This window comes from Zingiber officinale, chromosome 2A (assembly GCF_018446385.1).
Source record: "Zingiber officinale cultivar Zhangliang chromosome 2A, Zo_v1.1, whole genome shotgun sequence".
In the NCBI taxonomy this organism is placed as follows: domain Eukaryota; kingdom Viridiplantae; phylum Streptophyta; class Magnoliopsida; order Zingiberales; family Zingiberaceae; genus Zingiber; species Zingiber officinale.
The window spans coordinates 77,699,107-77,718,042 of record NC_055988.1 but is presented as its reverse complement, the minus strand read 5'-3'; the positions used below and the strand labels follow the sequence as shown (position 1 = coordinate 77,718,042).

Here is an 18,936-nt window from a genome sequence, read left to right as displayed (position 1 = left end):
CATCCTTCATCGACTCAAGGATCCGAGCCCTAGGATGAACTTCCCAAGTTTAGTTGCACCAAGCTCCTCATGTGTGTTTCACCAAGTCCTGCAAGACTCAAACACATATATCAAACACATATATCAAACACATATGAAAGTCTAACTTAAATTCTTTGACACACACATCAAAACCATGATCGTATCGATCAAACTTGGGTCGATTGCATCAACATCCCCGACATCGAAGATCAAGTCTCAACTTTTATGAATTAATGAATGAATTTTTCTTAATTGGCAATTGACTTAAGAACACTCCAATTGCGAGCACTTCTCAATTTACCTTGATATCCAGTGGAAAACTTCCATGGGATTGTGAATTAATGAATGAATTTTTTTTAACAGGTGGTTAGCCTAAGAACACTCCGGTTATAAGCGCTTCCCGATTTACCTTGATGTCCAATGGAAAACTTCTATGGGGTCGAATCGGTCACCTCACGATTAGTCGACATAAATCGGATACCAGATACTAATAAAAAAATAACATACGAAGTCATATTAATCAAAATTAATTTAAATATTTTTAAAATTATGATCAAAACCACTTCAATAATATTTGATCAATTTTAATTAAGTTAGACTACTTAAATTATATTAATATAAATAATTTTAATCAATATTAAATAATTTTAACTATAATTGTTTAATGATTTTAAATATATTAGAGTAACTATAATTTTAACTAATATTTATGAAATTTAGAAAAGATGATCTATCAATAATTCATTGTATTTAAGATTATGTGGGTAACAAATAAACATAAAAAAATTCTATTGGATGGAGTATCAAACTTTTATTTTATCATTTTTTACATAAAGGTAAAAAATTTTAAAGAAAAATTCAAGAATAGATACATATTCATTATGTACTAGTTTTACTTTTATGAGTTCCATCAATTTATTTATGTGTCTATCTCTAAATTTTTTCTTGAGATTTAACTATAATTTTAACTAATATTCAAAAAAATTTAGAAAACATGATGTATCAATAATTCATTTTATTTAAGATTATGTGTGTATCAAATAAACATAAAAAAATTTTATTGGATGGAGTATCAAACTTTTATTTTTTATTTATATATTTCTTTACTATTAAACCAACCTAAATGATTTTTGTCTAAATTTATTTATGAATGTTTAATTTATTTAGAATCTTATCCTGTAAGAGAATGAAAAAGGCAAGGAATTCAGAGTAGAAAATAATGGGAAGGAAAGAGAAAAAACTATATATATTTAGGAATAAGAAAGAAAAAAACAGTATAAAAATAATAGAAAGAAAAAGACGGAGAAAAAAAAAAGTACAATTAAGCTTTGAGACCACACACGGTGCCTTGGTTGGGGAAGATATATATATATATATATATATATATATATATATATATGGGTGAGCAAAAGTTTGATTAAACTTAATAAATCGATTAAATTGATCGAATTTAAAAATTCGGTTCGATTTATTCGAAAATTTGATTTTTTATTTCTAAAAAATCGATTAATTCGGTTAATTCGGTTCGGATTCGGTTTTGATTTTTTTTATTTGGTTAAACCAAATAAACCGAATAGACCGAATTTTTAAATCAAATCGGTTTTTTAGACCATAAATTTTAGACCAAACCAAATTTTTATTAAGTTAAACTAAATTTTTAGAAAAAATCGGTTTATTCGGTTTGTTCGGTTCGGTTTATTCGGTTTTATTGAAAATTCAATTCGGTTCGGTTCAGTTTTTATCAAAAATCTATTCGATTCGATTTATTCGAAAATAAATCAGTTCGGTTCGATTAATTCGATTCAGTTCGGTTCGATTTTAACCGAATACCCACCCCTAATCATATACATAGAGCCACCGTCCACGGTCACGTGGAACCACAATAAGCAGCTACATAGGGCTCGATTGTCAATTGGGAGAAATTTGATTTTAAAATTACTTGGAAAGAAAGTACTTCCATTGAGACATGGAATATTGTCATGAAATTAAAATTTAGCATGTCCATCCAAACTAATAGCTAATAATTATTTATAATTTACCTCATTCATATTAATCAAAAGACAAATTAATGAGGAGGAACAAATTATCTTTTATCACATGAATGAATGAAAAATGATAAAAAAAAAATAATAATCTGCTTATGAATTCGTAAATAATTTGGATGAACAAAAAATTGATAAAAAATAATCTGCTTATGGATTCGTAAATTTGTTTGCCCATTATGTAAACAACAAATAAAAGAAAAATAATTCCCCCACAAGTAAATAAGGAAAAATTTTCCACGGTAAAAATCTTTATATAATTTTTATTTTCATTCTCTTAAATAAGCAGGACCATAGAGATAAACACCAAATTGAACTCCAGTAGGAGAAAGTTGCCGTTTTAATCATTATCACGCCTTTACAACATGTCATATCAAATTTTTGGGCCTATCTACTTCAAGCCGCTGCAACAAGTAAACCCTGCTCTAAATGGTTGTTTGTAATCACAACAAAAATTTCCTAGGAGTTGAATCCTCACCACTTTTGCTTCTTCAGAAGAGGCAACTTCGCATTGTCGTACCGCTTGTTATCGTTTGTCATTGATGGCTTGAACAGCTGCTGAATTTCTTCTGCGCTCAAACTTGATTTCGCAGCAAGGTCAGCAAGATCTGTTGCAACCGATTTTCGCTTACCAGTTTCGTTTCTCATAAATGCCTCATCTAAACTGCGCTTACGACTTGTTTCTTTGCCAGGGTAACCCAGCTCGGTCTTTGATTTATTGAGGCCAGGAAATTCGGATACTGAGTTGGTCGTAAAGTTGCCAACATCCCTGCCTACCTTCTCGTGCCTTTTGAGTTGCTTCTTGGGGGATTTTGCAAATGCAGATGCTTTGTTATTTTGCTCATCAGGCTCGCTCTTGGAGCCAAATAGGGCATGGAACTCTTTGTAGGCATTTTCTTTTGATTCTTGTTTCTTCTTCCACTGCTCGGGCCTGCTAGCAAATCTGAAATGAAAGAAGAAAATAATCAAGAAAAAATCTACAAAAAAATATCTTCACTTGGATACGAGATAAGCCCTCAATGTTCATGTAAAAACCAGAAAGAAAGAGAAGCAGATTGATTCATAACTTCAGATGGAAGAGATGAGTCATGCCACTGTATAATTTCAATCAGAAAATATGCAAAAGAAACTCAGAAATGGAGACAGTTCCTGAGAATGTGCTGTACAATGAGATTAAGAGGACTCTGGCACTTGGTTCCGAATTGCTTGTTTCTCTTGGAATTTACAAGGAAATTCGCTACTGTCAAAACTTTGACATGAACACATTTTTCAGGAAGTAATACAAGATGACTTAACTGTGATAGTTTGGGAGGTAAAATGAAGAGAGTTTTCGAATTTTAGGAATATTTTGACAATCTGATTGAAAAAGTGAATACACCTTTGGAGTAAAATGAAATTTCCCCTAATTTCTCCCAACAGAACAGGCTGCTGAATTGTGATATATGGACTTCAATAGCAGCTTTCGGCTAATTGAAGGTGACCAATATATATACAGGTTGCGAACCCGTTCTTGCGGATTCGCGCTCCCAAGGCGTCTTGGGATTTTTTTTTAATATCGTTAAGGCGCCAAATCTTTATTTCTTTATTTTTTTTGTTTATTTTTTTTGGATATATTATATGTATTTAGGATTCAAGATTTTAGGATTTAAGAATTGAGTTATAATGGATTTGAGTCAATAAGATTTTTCCTCTAGGGTTCAGATCTCCCTCTTGGTTTATAATGTTCAAGAATAACAATTTTAAATGCTCACGGGGTATATTATATGGATTTAAGATTTAAGATTTAAGATTTTAGGATTTAGGAGTTAGGATTATAATGGATTTAAGCTAATAAAATTTTTCCTTTAGGGTTCAGACTTCCCTCTTGGATCATAGTGTTCAAGATGTTTAAGGAAATTTTGATTATATATATATATATATAAAGGCGTCTGGATTTGATCCCTGGATTTGATCTAGGCGCCTCAACTCCATTAAAAAAAAAAATAATTTGATGAAGGTGCCTCCAATATAGTCAAGGCGATTCTGCAGCAGGCGGTCCGCAGAGCAATTCTCTCTCTCTCTCTCTCTCTCTCTCTATATATATATATATATATATATACACACACACTAACAATAAGATTGAACTTACCCATCAATATCAAGCTTCTTCAACAAATATGGTCCATGCTTTGTCTTAGAAAGTTCAGGTTGCACAGCCAGAATTTCTTCTGCAATAGCTTCTTTCAAGGTCATGTTACCAGAGCTGAAGCACTTCTCAACTGTAAATGAGCCAGAAGAACTCATTGCTAGTTCCCCATAATGATCTCGCAGTCTTCAGAAGCAGTAATCGCATGAACGAAAAAAAGGCATCAGTACTAGACTTCTTAAGATGGCAAAAATTAGAGAGTATGCATATCTTGTTGAGCTTAAATCAGTTTCTTAAATTCAAAATGCATTTCAACATGTAGTAATGCCAGCAATCGTTTGATGATTAAACAAATGTTAAAGAATTTCACAGAACAAACTGAAAAGGCATGCCCAGATAGCTACCATAAAGTTGGAAAGGTAAGTAATCGAAAAGTTAAACAGTGATGCAAAGCATAAAGGATTTCTTTTCACTTCTTAAAAAACTATGTAATGATATCAATTGCTTATAAATGTCAGCAGTCATAATCCAAGCCATCATGTACTACGAACAACCTTTTCTGAGGGAAAGGGAGACAAACACCACAGTTTGTATACAAAGAAAAACTATTTGCCTAATGAATCATTTTTACCACATCATTTACAAAAGGGTATTCAGCGACAAAAGAAATACAAAAAAACATTTGCATATCTTCTATCTGGAGTTTTGGATGTAAAGACAAACATTAAACGCACATGTTCATTGAAATAAACATGCAGCTCACTATAAGGTTCTTCTATGATAAATTGCCCTTTTAGTCACATCACCAATAAGGTTTTACCTGATTAATGTTGAAATAGAAAGGTTCATTGCATGAGGTAAGATCAAATAACTGTTTGCCTATCAATGTTGCAAGATTCTCAAATGGCCATCGTCAAAAGAATAGAGGCATCAACAGGCACAAACATAAGATAGTTCTTTCTTCTATTTAATGCTCTTTGACTTACTTGGTGACAACTTTGTGCTTCAGTTTCAGGGAAACATCTGAACTGAGAAACGCCTCAATAACATGGCCTCCTCCAGAATCTTTTGCAGTTTGAAAGATATGGGCAGGCTCCATTGATGCCAAACTTGAGACATAAGGCTGGATTGGTTGCTGTTGTTGCCATATACATTGTAAAAGAAAATCACACAAAATAAGGAACTTATTCTAGAAAGATGCAGCAAACTAGATGACTTGGGCTCAGTATAAGCAAAGTGATGGATTGAATGGAAGCTTTATAGTACCTTCGGATGCCTAAAAATGATTTGTAACATTATGCAACCCAATACATGCATTTTGTTATCAGCAGGCCATTTCCAACTGGATTTATCTTTGAAATAGTTCTCAAGAAACAGCAACCGTGGAACAATGCAGCTTGGAGATTCTGAATCTAAAATTACTGCCGCACGAAGAGCTTGACAACACTGTATATAGAAATTACAATAAAACAATAACACCGATAAAAAAAATGATATATTGGAGATTATAAGTATGTACTCTGAAACTTAAAAATTATAAAAAGTGAGGAAAAACCTCCTGCAAATGGGTTTGAAGTCGCTCAGATGCAGCTAGCATTAAAGCCACTACTCCTGGTTTTCCAAGCTTGAGTAGTTCATTAAATTTTGAACCAAGTTCCTTCCAGATTAACTCCATCTGAAGAAATAAAAGAATGCCTAGTTCTCAGGTAACACGTCTATTACTTGATTTTATATTCCATAGAAAGTTATAGTAAAACTTTCAGACATAAGACAGATAGTTATGATGATTATAGATATCCAATTAATACAGGAGAAAACATGTATAGGTTAATGCAACTAAGTGGCTATTTGTGTTGGAAATCCTGTCATCATTAAAATCAAAGATATACAAATCAGGAAAAATAGGAAAGGATCATTTGTCAATTATTAGCTTTAACTAGTTTCCTTATTATTTAATTTCCTTTCTATTGTAAATTCTCTCTATAAACAAGAGAGCCGTGCACCTATTCTTTTGTATAAGAAACTATTTCTTCCTCATTTTCTAAGTTGGTATCGAAGCTATGTCATAAGTCACGTCTGAAATCACTACAATCCTTGCCACTATGGTAAAACCTTTTGAGACCCTGCAACCCATTCCAACTCTCATTCAATCCAGATCACCAGCATCCGCCTAAATGGTGACAACTTCCTCCGGTGGTCGCAATCTATCCGAATGTATATCCGTGGGCAAAGAAAAATCAATTATATCACGGGTGACAAGAAGACTCCTGCTCTTAATGATCCGCTGCATGCCATATGAGATGCTGAAAACTCCATGGTTATGACTCGTGATCTGAATTCTGAGCTTCAAGTTTATATTAGGAAGAGATTTCATATGAGGAATAAAGACTTGAATGTCAAGCCTGCACAACACCCATCTGAAAAACCAAGCTCTGGCTTCGAAATTTCAAGTAACTCTATCACAAGTCCAGCTTTGATTCCTCTTATTGTGTCTAATTTTTCACTTACTATTCCCGATCTTGATGTTCCTATTGCAATTAGAAAAGGTGTTCGAAATTGCACTAATCATCCTATTGCAAATTATCTTTCCTACCAAAGACTGTCAAAAAAATCATAAACCTTTCACTTCTAGGATTTCACACTTGTTTGTTCCAAGGAATATACAAGAAGCGTTGGATGATCCGAGTTGGAATTTAGCCGCTATGGAAGAGATGAATGCTTTTAGGAGAAGTGACACTTGGGAAATAGTTGATCTACCCAAAGGCAAGAAACAAGTTGGGTGTAAATGGGTGTTTACAATAAAATGTCAAGCTGATGGAAGCATTGAAACGTACAAGGCTAGACTGGTGGCTAAAGGCTTCACTCAGACTTATGGGATTGACTATCAAGAGACCTTTGCTCCAGTTGCTAAGATAAACTCTATTAGAATTTTGTTATCTCTTGTAGTAAATTCAGATTGGCCTCTACATCAATTTGACATTAAAAACGCATTTCTCAATGGTGATTTCATGAGTCTACCACTAAGATTTGAGAAGGGACTTGGCCATGAAAAAGTGTGCAAATTAAGCAAGGCATTATATGGACTCAAACAATCACCAAGAGCATGGTTTGAACACTTTGGAAAGATTGTTATTAGTTATGGTTTTTTGCAGAGTCAAGTAGATCACACAATATTTTATAAACATTCAAAAGGGGGTAAAGTCGTTGTTTTAATTGTTTACGTTGATGACATTATCTTAACCGGTGATAATGAAACAGAATTAGCAGACCTAAAGAGGAAACTCGCAAAAGAGTTTCAAATTAAAGATATAGGAAACCTCAAGTATTTCCTCGGAATGGAATTTGCAAGGTCCCAGAAAGGTATATTTGTTAATCAAAGAAAATATATTCTTGATCTCCTTGGAGAAACAGGTTTGCTAGGGTGTAAAATGGTAAGACTCCAATTGAGCCTAACTTGAAGTTACAAGCTGCTAGGGATAAAGAAGTAAAGAACAAGGACCTTTATCAAAGACTCTTAGGAAAATTGATTTACTTGTCTCATACGCGGCCTGATATCGCTTTCGCAGTTAGCATGGTAAGTCAGTTCATGCATTCACCAGGAGCAGAACATTTCGAGACCATTTATAGGATATTGAGATATTTGAAAGGAACTCCAGGAAGAGGTTTATTATTCAAGAAACATGGACATCTTCAAGTCGAAGTCTACACAGATGCAGATTGGGCAGGGAGCGTTATGGATAGGAGATCAACATCAGGCTACTGTTCCTTTGTTGGTGGGAACCTAGTTACGTGGTGAGATAAAAAACAAAATATGGTAGCCAGAAGTAGTGCTGAAGCAGAATTTAGAGCTGTTGCCCATGAAATCTATGAGGTAATGTGGATCAAAAAAATTCTTAAGGAATTGAAGCTTTCTTACTCAACTCCTATAAACGTTTATTGTCACAACAAAGCTGCTATTTCCATAACTCATAATCCTGTTCTTCATGATCGCACAAAGCATATAGAGGTGGATAAACATTTCATCAAAGAGAAAATCAACACTGGAATAATATGTATGACATATCTTCCAACAAATGAACAATTAGCTGATGTATTAACGAAGGGACTACACAAGAAACAATTTGATAAGCTGACTAGCAAGCTGGCTATGGAAGATATCTATAAACCAGCTTGAGGGGGTGTTGGAAATCCTGTCATCATTAAAATCAAAGATATACAAATCAGAAAAAATAGGAAAGGATCATTTGTCACTTATTAGCTTTAATTAGTTTCCTTATTATTTAATTTCCTTTTCATTAGTTTCCTTTCTATTGTAAATTTTCTCTATAAATAAGCGAGCCATGTACCTATTTTTTTTGTATAAGAAATTATTTCTTCCTCATTTTCTAAGTATTTGGTAGCTTGCAAATACAAACACAAATAGTGTTTGCAGCAAATAGTCTATTCATATCTTGCCAGGATGGAAGATTTATCAACTAATATTAGATGTACGATTGAACATGGGAGGCAACATGTATGGGTCATACAACTAAGGGGTTGTTTGGTTGTTTGCATATACCAAGAGCAAATAGTATTTGTAGCAAATAGCCTATTCATACAATGGATAAAATGGAAGATTTAACAGTTAACCCTTTTGATATGTCATATATGAGAAACTTAATAAGTAATAAATTGTTAGAAAAACAGAAAATCATCGTAGTCACTTTTAATACCTGATCCTTGGTTCTTGCTGAAGACACTAGAGTTTGCACAACAAAGTTACCATACTTATGTGATGACATGACAAATAATGAATCCTTGAATACTTCAGTGAGAAGCACATTGTACAGAGTTTCTGGTGCCACTTCAATTATGACCTGCAGATTTAGGAGCATGATCAGCAATGTCTTTAGAAACAAAGTATCAGAAACATATCTCAGAAGGGAAATCATACACTGAATCAAGAATGAAGGAAGAGTCAAACAGATGGAGGAAAGATTGAAAAAGAAGCATTGATTGGGATGATGTTTAGTTTGACTATAAATCAGATATTAACAAAATTTATTTATTTATTTATCTTTTTATATGGTGTTAAAGTAATTGTGTGGCAAAAAACATATAAAAGAGTTATTCTGATAAGCAAACAGACTCAGATAGCTAGCCTAAATAAGCTTACTTCCAACAGATGACTAGAAGCAGTATCTTCAAGCAAATCCATGATTTCTTCCTTCTGTGAATTACTCACAATCCTTCCCTCTGCAATATCTTTTATATCACAGCCAAGCACAGCTGATATCGCATGAGACAGAGCTTGATCATCACCAACTGACAGCTTCAATACAGTCTGACAAAAAATGTACAAACATATAAAAATAAAGGCCAGAAAACAGCTACGAATTCATACTAATTTAGAGTGTTGTGGCATGCCTGCAACACAAAACTGCTATGCTCATTGACTCTCAGGGTCTTGATCTCATCCTTTGCATGGTTTAACATTTCACTAACAAGAAATTTGAAAATAGAAGGAAATGCATATTGAGAGTTCTGGCTATTGCTTCCACCAGATTGAATGGGCCTATTATTTAACCGCTTGGCCAAACTATCTTGTAGCTTTGCAACATGAAATTCTTCAAAAGAGTTTAGCGGCACACCCTTGCTAAGACATAGAAGACTCCGAAGAACATGAGACCCATAACGACTGCACATCACACTTACAACATCAAGAATCACCACCTGCATGAAGGTGGATTTGGTTAACATAAGGGCACACTGTATCGTGGAATGATGCCTGAGATTTACCTGGCATAGCTTAGAGAGTATCTCATCAGCATAAGCATAAGAACCTTCTTCATCCATATGCTTCACCAGCGACCTGAGAGCTGTCTCAGCTACATGTGATCCAAATTTATCAGTCACAATTGACACAAATCCTTTAGCACTGTTACGAAGAAATCCACATAATCTGTCCATATCACAGCCTCCAAGAAGATTTTGAATTGTGTGACTTATAGTCATGTCTGTTGCTAGCTCAACTTCTTTCCCTCTAGTTTCTTCCAGGGCATTATTGCAAATAGTAGGCAGATCCTCTAGGTCAATCTCATTACTGTGGAACAAATTTGCAACTTCGGCAAAGTACTTTGTGGTTTCTGGATCAATTGGTTTCCTGCACACCAGTTACCAAGATGGCTCCATTGTTTATGACAGATATTAGCTATCTTCAAGATTAAACAACCATGCAATGATATACATGATTACTTTTCATAGACACAACATACAAGCAGGGTTGATCCTTGTCTTAAGATCAGCGCTAATAAAAGGAGAGCAAGAAAGGAGTCTCAAACCTGAGTATAGGGGTTCTCGATTTAACATTAAATGACACTTCTTCGGTATTGCTACCTTTAGGCGCATTGCTAGAGCCTCTTCTTTGTTTTGGATCCTTGTTCTTTTTTCTGCTTCCGTGACTTGATGAACTCTTCTTAGAATGGTCAAGGTGGTCTTTTCTATGATTTTTGTTCTTTTTTGCTTTCTTTTTCAGATGTTTGGTCAAGCTCTTCTCTTCACCCATGTTAAACAAACAACTTCCTGTATCGATGTATCAAAAAGGAGAAATAAGCCAAGATCAAAGAAAGCATCAAACAGAAATCAAAGTAAAACTAAGAAACAATTGAATTCCATCTTGTAAAAGTAAGTGTAGATTGTCACAAGCAGTTGCAAATACAACCCAAATAGTACCTGGATAGAATAGTTCAAATTTTCAGCATATCTATCATACTACTACATTCAATCTGCAAGCATGTATAGTGCAGTTTGTCAACAACTGTTACTGTAAATTAGTGGATGCGTCCTCGTTGCTAAGACAGAACAATGTTCCAGCAGAACATTAATAAACACACACATCCAGCATTTTGATATGCTCAATCAACATCTCAGTGCATTTTAAAAAAACGAATAGCAATCACAATTCAATTCGACAAATTTTACTGCATAGTTTCTTAGCGCCTCTGCCAAAATAACGTAGTTATGTGCATTGCCGCATGATTTAGACGAAATGTAACAAATTTCGAAGTTAGTTAATCATAAAGCAGCAAACCGAGCGAAAAGACGAAAACTGAAGCCGAAGAGATGTCTGAAGAAGTCTTCGTACCTTGTAATATACGGAAAGAAAATCAGCGGCAAAGCACTATGAAGAATGTTTTTTAGGTATTTTTTCAACCGTGCTCGCAAGCCGTCGTCGGCAGCTTCGAGCAGCAAAAACGTCTGCTCGTTTGAACTGTGGATCCAGCGGAAGAGACACGTCCCTGGAGAGCACAGGAAGATTCAGTACGTAGCGTGTACTGCGATTTGCTGTGAAGGACTTCCGCGATGAAGCCGCCGCCGTCGTGGCTCGCGCTTTTGAGAGAAACCCTTCCGGAAAAGGGCAAAGCCGTAAAAACGCAATTCCGATCACTAGATACGCCAAAATTAAATAATTAATTAACTTTTTTGGTAAAAATTTCCCAGTTTTATAGAGAAAATATTTTAAAATAAATTTTATTTTTATAATTTAAAATTTATCACATCAATGAAATAAAAAATTATACTTTTACAAATATTTAAATTATTTGTTTTTTTAACAAATAATTACCACTATAAGACATGAAACTACAGCTCATACAATTTTATTTAACAAAAAGAGAATCAGAATTTGGGATGCCAATTCAGATGAATTAGATCATATATAAATCAAATTAAAGAAAAATTATAAAAAATTTTAACTCAAATTCGATATGAATTTGAATCAACCCAAAACTCTTGAACCTCAAGTTCAACTTGACCAATCCAAATTAATTAAAAATAATTTTTTTATACTAGTTTTCTTATAATCTTTATTTTTATCTTAATAATTCATTATTATCATATTAACATTAATATTGATATACATATAATTAAGTCTCTTAATTTTTTTAAAAGATTTAATTTAATCCTAAAAATTTATTAAAACATAAATTTAGGTCAATTCGGGTCAACCTAAATCCGATTTGAAAATCTCTAACCCTCAAATCCAAACCCGATTCGAATATAAAAATCTTCTATTTAAATCTGATTTATTTTTTATCGACTCAAATTGAATGATCAAATCGATATTTTTAACACCCCTAAATTCACATCTAATTAAAAAAAATCAAATTCAAACAACAAAAATAAAAAAGGCATCACAAATTATACAAATCGACTCCTTATTTAAAAAAAAAAAAATCAAAGACACCCCATCATATGTTTTATTTTTTGTTAGTAATGCCCACACCAAAGCATATTATCATGACATGGAAGATAACGGGATCATGACCCATTGTCCGTAAGCTCTCCTTCCCCTTTATCTCTATAATATACATTAGTATATAAAGGGTTGTAAGTATTAAGAGAGGAGGTGTGGTGAAGGGAGATTACAAGAGGTTGCTATAGATCACTTGTGGAAGGAGTCGATCGTTCCTAGTGATCTCTGGGTCAAGGGTGTTGGGACTAAGGGGAGCTAGGGGGGAGGTGAATAACTCGCTCGCTTCGATGAAGATGATGTAGCGGAATACTAGAAGCAAAGAACCCTCCAATGCTAACACAAAAATTTATTTGGTATCCTTTGAGGTGACTAATCCAAGAATCCATATTTACACTATGAAAAACATTTCTTCTCGGAAATAATTCGGAGGCGGATAAGCCCCATATAAGATCACACACAACATGCACCAAGAAGATCAAGAACTGTTGGTGTAATTTTCCTAGGTCAAGGTTGACTAGTTTGCTCAAACTTGAGTCTTGATATTTGAGTTTTGATGTTTGATAATGTATGGAGATTGCAGGTGCAATTGTCTATTTAGGGAGATGTTTGGTGTAATTCCCCTTTAGTCAAGGTTTGACTAGTTTGATGTGAAGTAGAGTCAAGTAGGTCAAGATTGATCGGATACTTGACTGGAAAGTTCTAACTAGAGGTTCGGCAAGGACAAGGCTAATGTGAAGGTTGGCAGAAGAAGAAAATCTAAGTAGGTCAGTATTGACCGGACACTTGATGTGAAAAGCCTAGTGAGTGAAACTAGGCAGATGAAAAGTCCTAGTGAGTAAAATTAGGTGATGAAAAATCTTAGTAAGTAAAGCCAGACGAAAAGTCCTAGTAAGTGAAGTTAGATAGATGAAAAGTTCTAGTGAATGAAGACAAGTGAAAAGCCCTAGTAAGTGAAGCTAGGTAGAGGAAAAATCCTAATGTGTGAAGCTAGGTGAAACCCCCTAGTGAGTGAATCTAAGCAGAGGGAAATCCTGGTGAGTGAAGTTAGATAGTGAAAAACTTTGATGAGTGAAGCCAGATATGGGGAAATCTAGGTGGATCAAGATTGACTGGACACCTGGTGTTTGAAAGTCCAAGTAGGTCATGGAGGACTAGACATTTGACACGAGACAGTAAGTACAAGTGAGTCAAGGTTGATCGGGCACTCGGCACGAGGTAAAAAGTTAAAATCGATCAAAGGATTAAACAGACACTTGGCACGAGAAGAAAAGTTTAAGTAGGTTAAAGGATTGATCGGACACTTGGTGGAGAAATCTCAGCAAATTAAGGTTGATCAAATGCTAAGGAATAAGAAGTCCCAATAGGTCACGATTGACCAGATGTTGGACAAAGGAACCCTAGACTTAGGTTTGGAAGTTAGGGTTTGATAATCGATTATGCTAATTGATTACCATAGCTTATGTGATTAGAGTAATTGCTTAAGCTCATTTTTGCGAGTGTGTAGTGAGTTTTAACTTGGCTTAAGATATTAGGGTAATTGCTTAAGCCAGAATTCGCAAATGCACAGGAGGTTTCCTAATCGATTGGTGTAATCAATTAGGACACCGTAAGCAATTGGATCAATCACTTATGGGTTGTTCTTGCACAAACAAAAGTGTGCCTAATCGAATAGGCTAGTTGATTAGGCATGCGTAATCGATTACACTTGAAAACTAGTCGTTGTGCACCCGATAAAAGGATTTCCTTAGCACTATTTCATTAGCTCTCTTCTTCCACTCTCTTCATTGTGCTTATAGGGATCACACCAGTTCTTGGAGACTTAGAGTGGAGTGTTGCTATACTTCTAAGTTCATCAAGAGGTGTCTACAAGTAACAAGAAAGAAGTTAGGGTTTCATTTGCTATAAATCTTATAAGATTTCTTATTGTATTAGCTTCTTCTTGTTCTTATTCTTGTATTTCTGTGTGTGAGCTTGTACGAGGTTTCTGCGCCTTTGAAGTATCTCTAAGAAGGAGTTATTTTATAGTGGATATGTGAGTGAGGGTTGGATCTTTGAATAAGTCACCTCTTCTTGAGGTGGATACTAAGTAAATCCTTGTGTTAGCATTAGAGGAGCTTGCTTCGAGTATTTCCATTGCAAAAGATTATCTTTGATGAAGCGAGTGAGCTATTCCCCCCCCCCCCCCCCCCCCTCTAGCTCCAAAGTGACCCAATAAATGGTATTAGAGCGAGACCGCTCTTCATCGGACTCATCACTGGAAGGGCAACGAGCTAGAGGAAGAAGAAGAAGTTGAAGTCTCAAAGTCAACAAAGTCAAAGACTTCATTAAAAACAAGCTCAACTTCAAGATGGAATTTTAAGATGGACTCGGATTCGACACAAGGGTGTCTCCACCATTCACATTGGCGAGCTTAATTCTTGGAAATCAAGGATCAAAAACTTCTTCATGATGGAGATATAGTAGTGGTTTGTTCTAATGGAGGGATTTGAGGCTCCAAGAGATTCAAAAGGCAAACTCATCAAAAGGAGCAAGGAGCAAATTCAAAGAAGCGAGACCAATGAAAAAGTGACCAAATTATTAGCTAATTTATTATCGAGCAATATTTTGAGTAAAATCGAAGAATACCAAGATACTAAGGAGCTTTGGAGCAAGTTGGCAAGAATCCATTAAGAACTCTCCACTGTACCAAATCAAGAAGAATCCAAAGAGGGTAACTCATTAGATGAAGAAGATTCAGAGGAAAATTCATCCTCAATGGAGTGCAACGATAAAGGCAAAGAGGGAGCATACTCTATGTTTCATATACATGAAGATTTGGAGGTTGAGAGATGCTCAACATCCGAGGATGAAGATGAAGAGGCATCCACCTCAAGGATTAAGGGGGAGTATGGACCATCAATGTCGGATCAAGAAGAAGTCTCTACATCTGGATCAAAAGAAGATAGTGTCATCCCTACAAATGAAGGTATACAAATTTCAATTGTTAAGAATAAAGATAATATCATTGGTTTTGAGTGTAGGGAAAAAGGGCACTATAAAAGTAAGTGCCCCACATTGATCAAGAAGAAGGGTCAAGTGACACCAAAGGCTAAGGAAAAGCCTAAGAAGGTTGGTCCTGTGATACGGAAGGACAAGGAGCACATTGTCTAGTCAAAAGGGACATTATTGAAGTCAATGTCCTCAAGGGAAGAAACCGACCAAGCTTAATGGAAGAAGCTCAATTCTAGGGAGAGCTCTTAAGATCAAATCCAAGGTATCATTTATTAATACAATTCCTTTGAAAAATGCTAAAAAGAATGCTAGTTCAAATTTATATCACTTTAATGCTATTTATCATGAAAATAGGAAGCATGATAGAGTTAAAGAAAAATATGTAGCATATCATGCCAAAATTACTGTACCTAAGTTTATGAAGGTAGATAACAAATTATACAATAACTCTCAGAATTTTAGATATATACTTTAAAATAAAATGTCCAAGGGAATCAAGAAAAATCTAAATTTAAGGATTTAAGAATAGAAAACTAAGCCTTAAGGTCAATGCTTGAAAAATTAGAAAAGGCTCTTAAAAGAATGGAAAATGTCTTAAAGGGGGTCAAATGGACAAAACCTAGGAATAGATAGGCAAGAACCATTCAATGACCATAGAGGTTTGGGTCACAAACCTAAAGCCAAGAAGAATGTAGCCTCATATTATAGAGTTCTATATTGTTATGGAACTAAACTTAGGTCTAGGGGTCAAGTCAAGGCTACAAGGGAGGTCATCCTTAGAGTCAACCTTAAGGAGACCAATGTGACTAAGGCTTTTAAGAAGCTTAAGAAAGTACTAAGAAGGTCATAAAGGAAGGTATCCCTAGAGTTGATCTAGAAGAGTTTAGCATGACCAAGGCTTCTAAGAACCCTAGAAAGGTTATTAGTGTTGAAACCCCAAGGTCGTTTTGATGTGATCAAACAAATAAAGTTAGGTCCTATTGGGTTTAACATTGTGTCTAAGTGTGCAGGAACTTAGGAGCACAGGAACTCGAGCAAAAGACGTAGCTAGCGAGAAGGATAACATGGGAGAGAGCCGATAGGCTCGGTGTGTCTGAGAAACGAGGTGATGCGAAAGATTATGCGGCGGATGAGAAGGAGGCTCACGACATTTTCGAGGGACGAGAAGCTGGAGCGGAAGGTTGCTCGAGAAGGCCGAAAGTTGAGTTTTGGTGAGCCTTATTTCGGATGGCCAAAATCACCCAAGCGAGCAGAGCAGGAGCAGAAGACCCGAACTAAGGCGAGCGGAACCGAAGTGAAAGACCCAGACGAAAAAAGTCAACTATGTTGACTTTCCTGGTTTGGGCGCCCGGACTTGGTCGGGGAGCCTGGAACCAGTCTGAGACGCCCGGACCATCTGGGCACTCGGAACCCTTGTGGGCGTCTGGAATCCAAATTTTACCCAAATCGACGTGACGTTTAACCATTGCATCGGGATAGAATTCTATCTCATTCCAAGCGCTTCGACCGAGGCTATAAATATAGCCCTGGTCCAAGAGGTTCAGAACAACATTTGTGATTCATTCTAGTTTTATTTTATTCTGTAATTGAGTACTTCAATTGCTGTAAGAGGCTTCTCGACCTAAAGGAGATTGTTTACTGAGCTCTAAGTTCTTTGGATTAACAACCTCCCCGGTTATAACCAAGTAACCCTTTCGTGCCTCTTTTCTTTCAGTCATTTATTTTATTTATACAAGTGTTAGATTAATTAAGCCGTAAATTCGAGAAAGGTTCTTTTTATTTGTCAGGGCTATTCACCTCCCTCTAGCCGGTCGCTAATAGTCTTACAAGTGGTATCAGAGCAGGTTCGCTTTAGGAGGACTAACCACCAACGAAGCACACGAGATGGCCGGATCGAGCATCCATCCACCAAAATTCGAGGGGGAATTCGCGAACTGGAAAAAGAAGATGGAAATATTTTTTTAAAATAGATTTTGAATTATTAATAATGATATATTAAATATTGTTTCGTAGCCCCGAAAGACAAAGAAGAATATCAGTGGATGAAGAAGGAGCAAGCCGACTTCGTAGCAAATGACAAAATATAATTTCATCTGCTTAGTGTTTTACCACCTCAAGAAGTCAACCGTATCGAAGCTTACGAGTCAGCAAAGGAGCTCTGGGAGAAATTCTTGGAACTACATGAAGGGATCTCGGAGGTAAAACTAGTAAGACGGGACCTGCTCTGGAATTAGATCAGCAACCTTCGGTTAGAAGAAGGTGAAACCGTCGTACACCTCCACTCAAGAATCAAGGAGCTAATCACTAGACTCATGAATCTCGAAGAAAAGGTATCCAACCGAGATTCACTAAGGTACGCACTTAATTCATTTCTAGGACTCCAGAATGATCAACCTTAGTAGATGCGTATTTCATCTCTAAGGATTTAGAGGTAAGCACCTTAGAAGAATGTTTTCAACTTTTGAAATTCATGAGTCAAGATGTGCAGGTCAAAAGAAAGAATCAAGGCAAAATGTTGCTTTAAAAGTAAAAGTGGATGAACCAGATTCCGAGACATCACTTGACGATGATGAAACGACTTTAATGGTAAGGAGATTTAAAAAATTATTTAAATCCAATAAGTTTAATCAAGTGCAGGGTAAGAGACGAAAAAGAAAGGTAAAATGCTACCACTGTAATGAAGAAGGGCATGTAAAAGACAACTGTCGAAAACTAAAAAACAAGGACAAGCATAAGGACATAAGCATAGACAGGTGACCAATCCAGAAAAGGCACAATAACCTAAAAGAAACGTGGGATGAAACCTCATTAGAATAAGAAATCGAGGCCTACCCCGGAATCACACTAATGGCAAGTTATCAAGACAAAGAGGATGAAGCAAGCTCTTCTGCAATGAGCATCAAGAGCATTGATGAGGGGGGAGCAACATCAGAAGAGAGCAGCTCTACAGGGGGAGTCTCAGATGATGAAATCGACAAGGTAAGTCAGGTACTATCCTTACCGCCTAATAAACTATTTAAATTTATAAAATTTCTGACTAAAACATCTCATAAATTAGAAGTAGTAAATAAGGAGTTAAAATCAACATTAGCTATTTCTTGTCGATTAGAAGATTTTGAAAAAGTGAAATTGAAAACAGAAATAGAAGAGCTGAAAAATTGTACATGCACACATATTAAAAGATATAATGATTTAAATTGGCACCATAGATTTCATAGGGGCAAAATAAGAAAACTGTCAAGAAAATATATACCTAAGAAATTTCTGATTAACCCAGTTGGAAGGAACCTATATTGGGTTCCAAAATTATATTTAAATTAGATATTTAAATTTAGGGCTTTCAGAGAATAGATTAAATATTTGATTTCCTTAAGAGGCTTTGTTTAGAAAGTGGTTGTTGCTCCAATAACCAAGAAGGCCTAGTGCCTTGCCACAACCTCGAAGCCAATTAATGAAATAAAATATTTAATTGACTAACTGGTAAAACATTTAGTTGTGATTAATAATGCTTTAAATAGTTATCA

At 35.5% G+C, this 18,936-nt stretch overlaps 1 protein-coding gene across 1 annotated transcript; it reads right to left on the bottom strand.

Moving 5' to 3' along the window:
* Positions 1–2,286: 2,286 nt before the first annotated feature.
* On the bottom strand, positions 2,287–11,596 carry LOC122041271 (pumilio homolog 23-like). Its single transcript, XM_042600906.1, has 11 exons — positions 11,312–11,596; positions 10,509–10,749; positions 9,967–10,330; positions 9,595–9,900; positions 9,344–9,511; positions 8,901–9,044; positions 5,744–5,863; positions 5,455–5,634; positions 5,175–5,323; positions 4,192–4,374; positions 2,287–3,006 (listed from the first exon to the last, which is right to left on the bottom strand). Exons 2-11 carry the CDS (start codon positions 10,730–10,732, stop codon positions 2,538–2,540), a joined length of 2,307 nt encoding a protein of 768 aa, XP_042456840.1. The 5' UTR covers positions 10,733–10,749; positions 11,312–11,596; the 3' UTR covers positions 2,287–2,537.
* Positions 11,597–18,936: the final 7,340 nt, after the last annotated feature.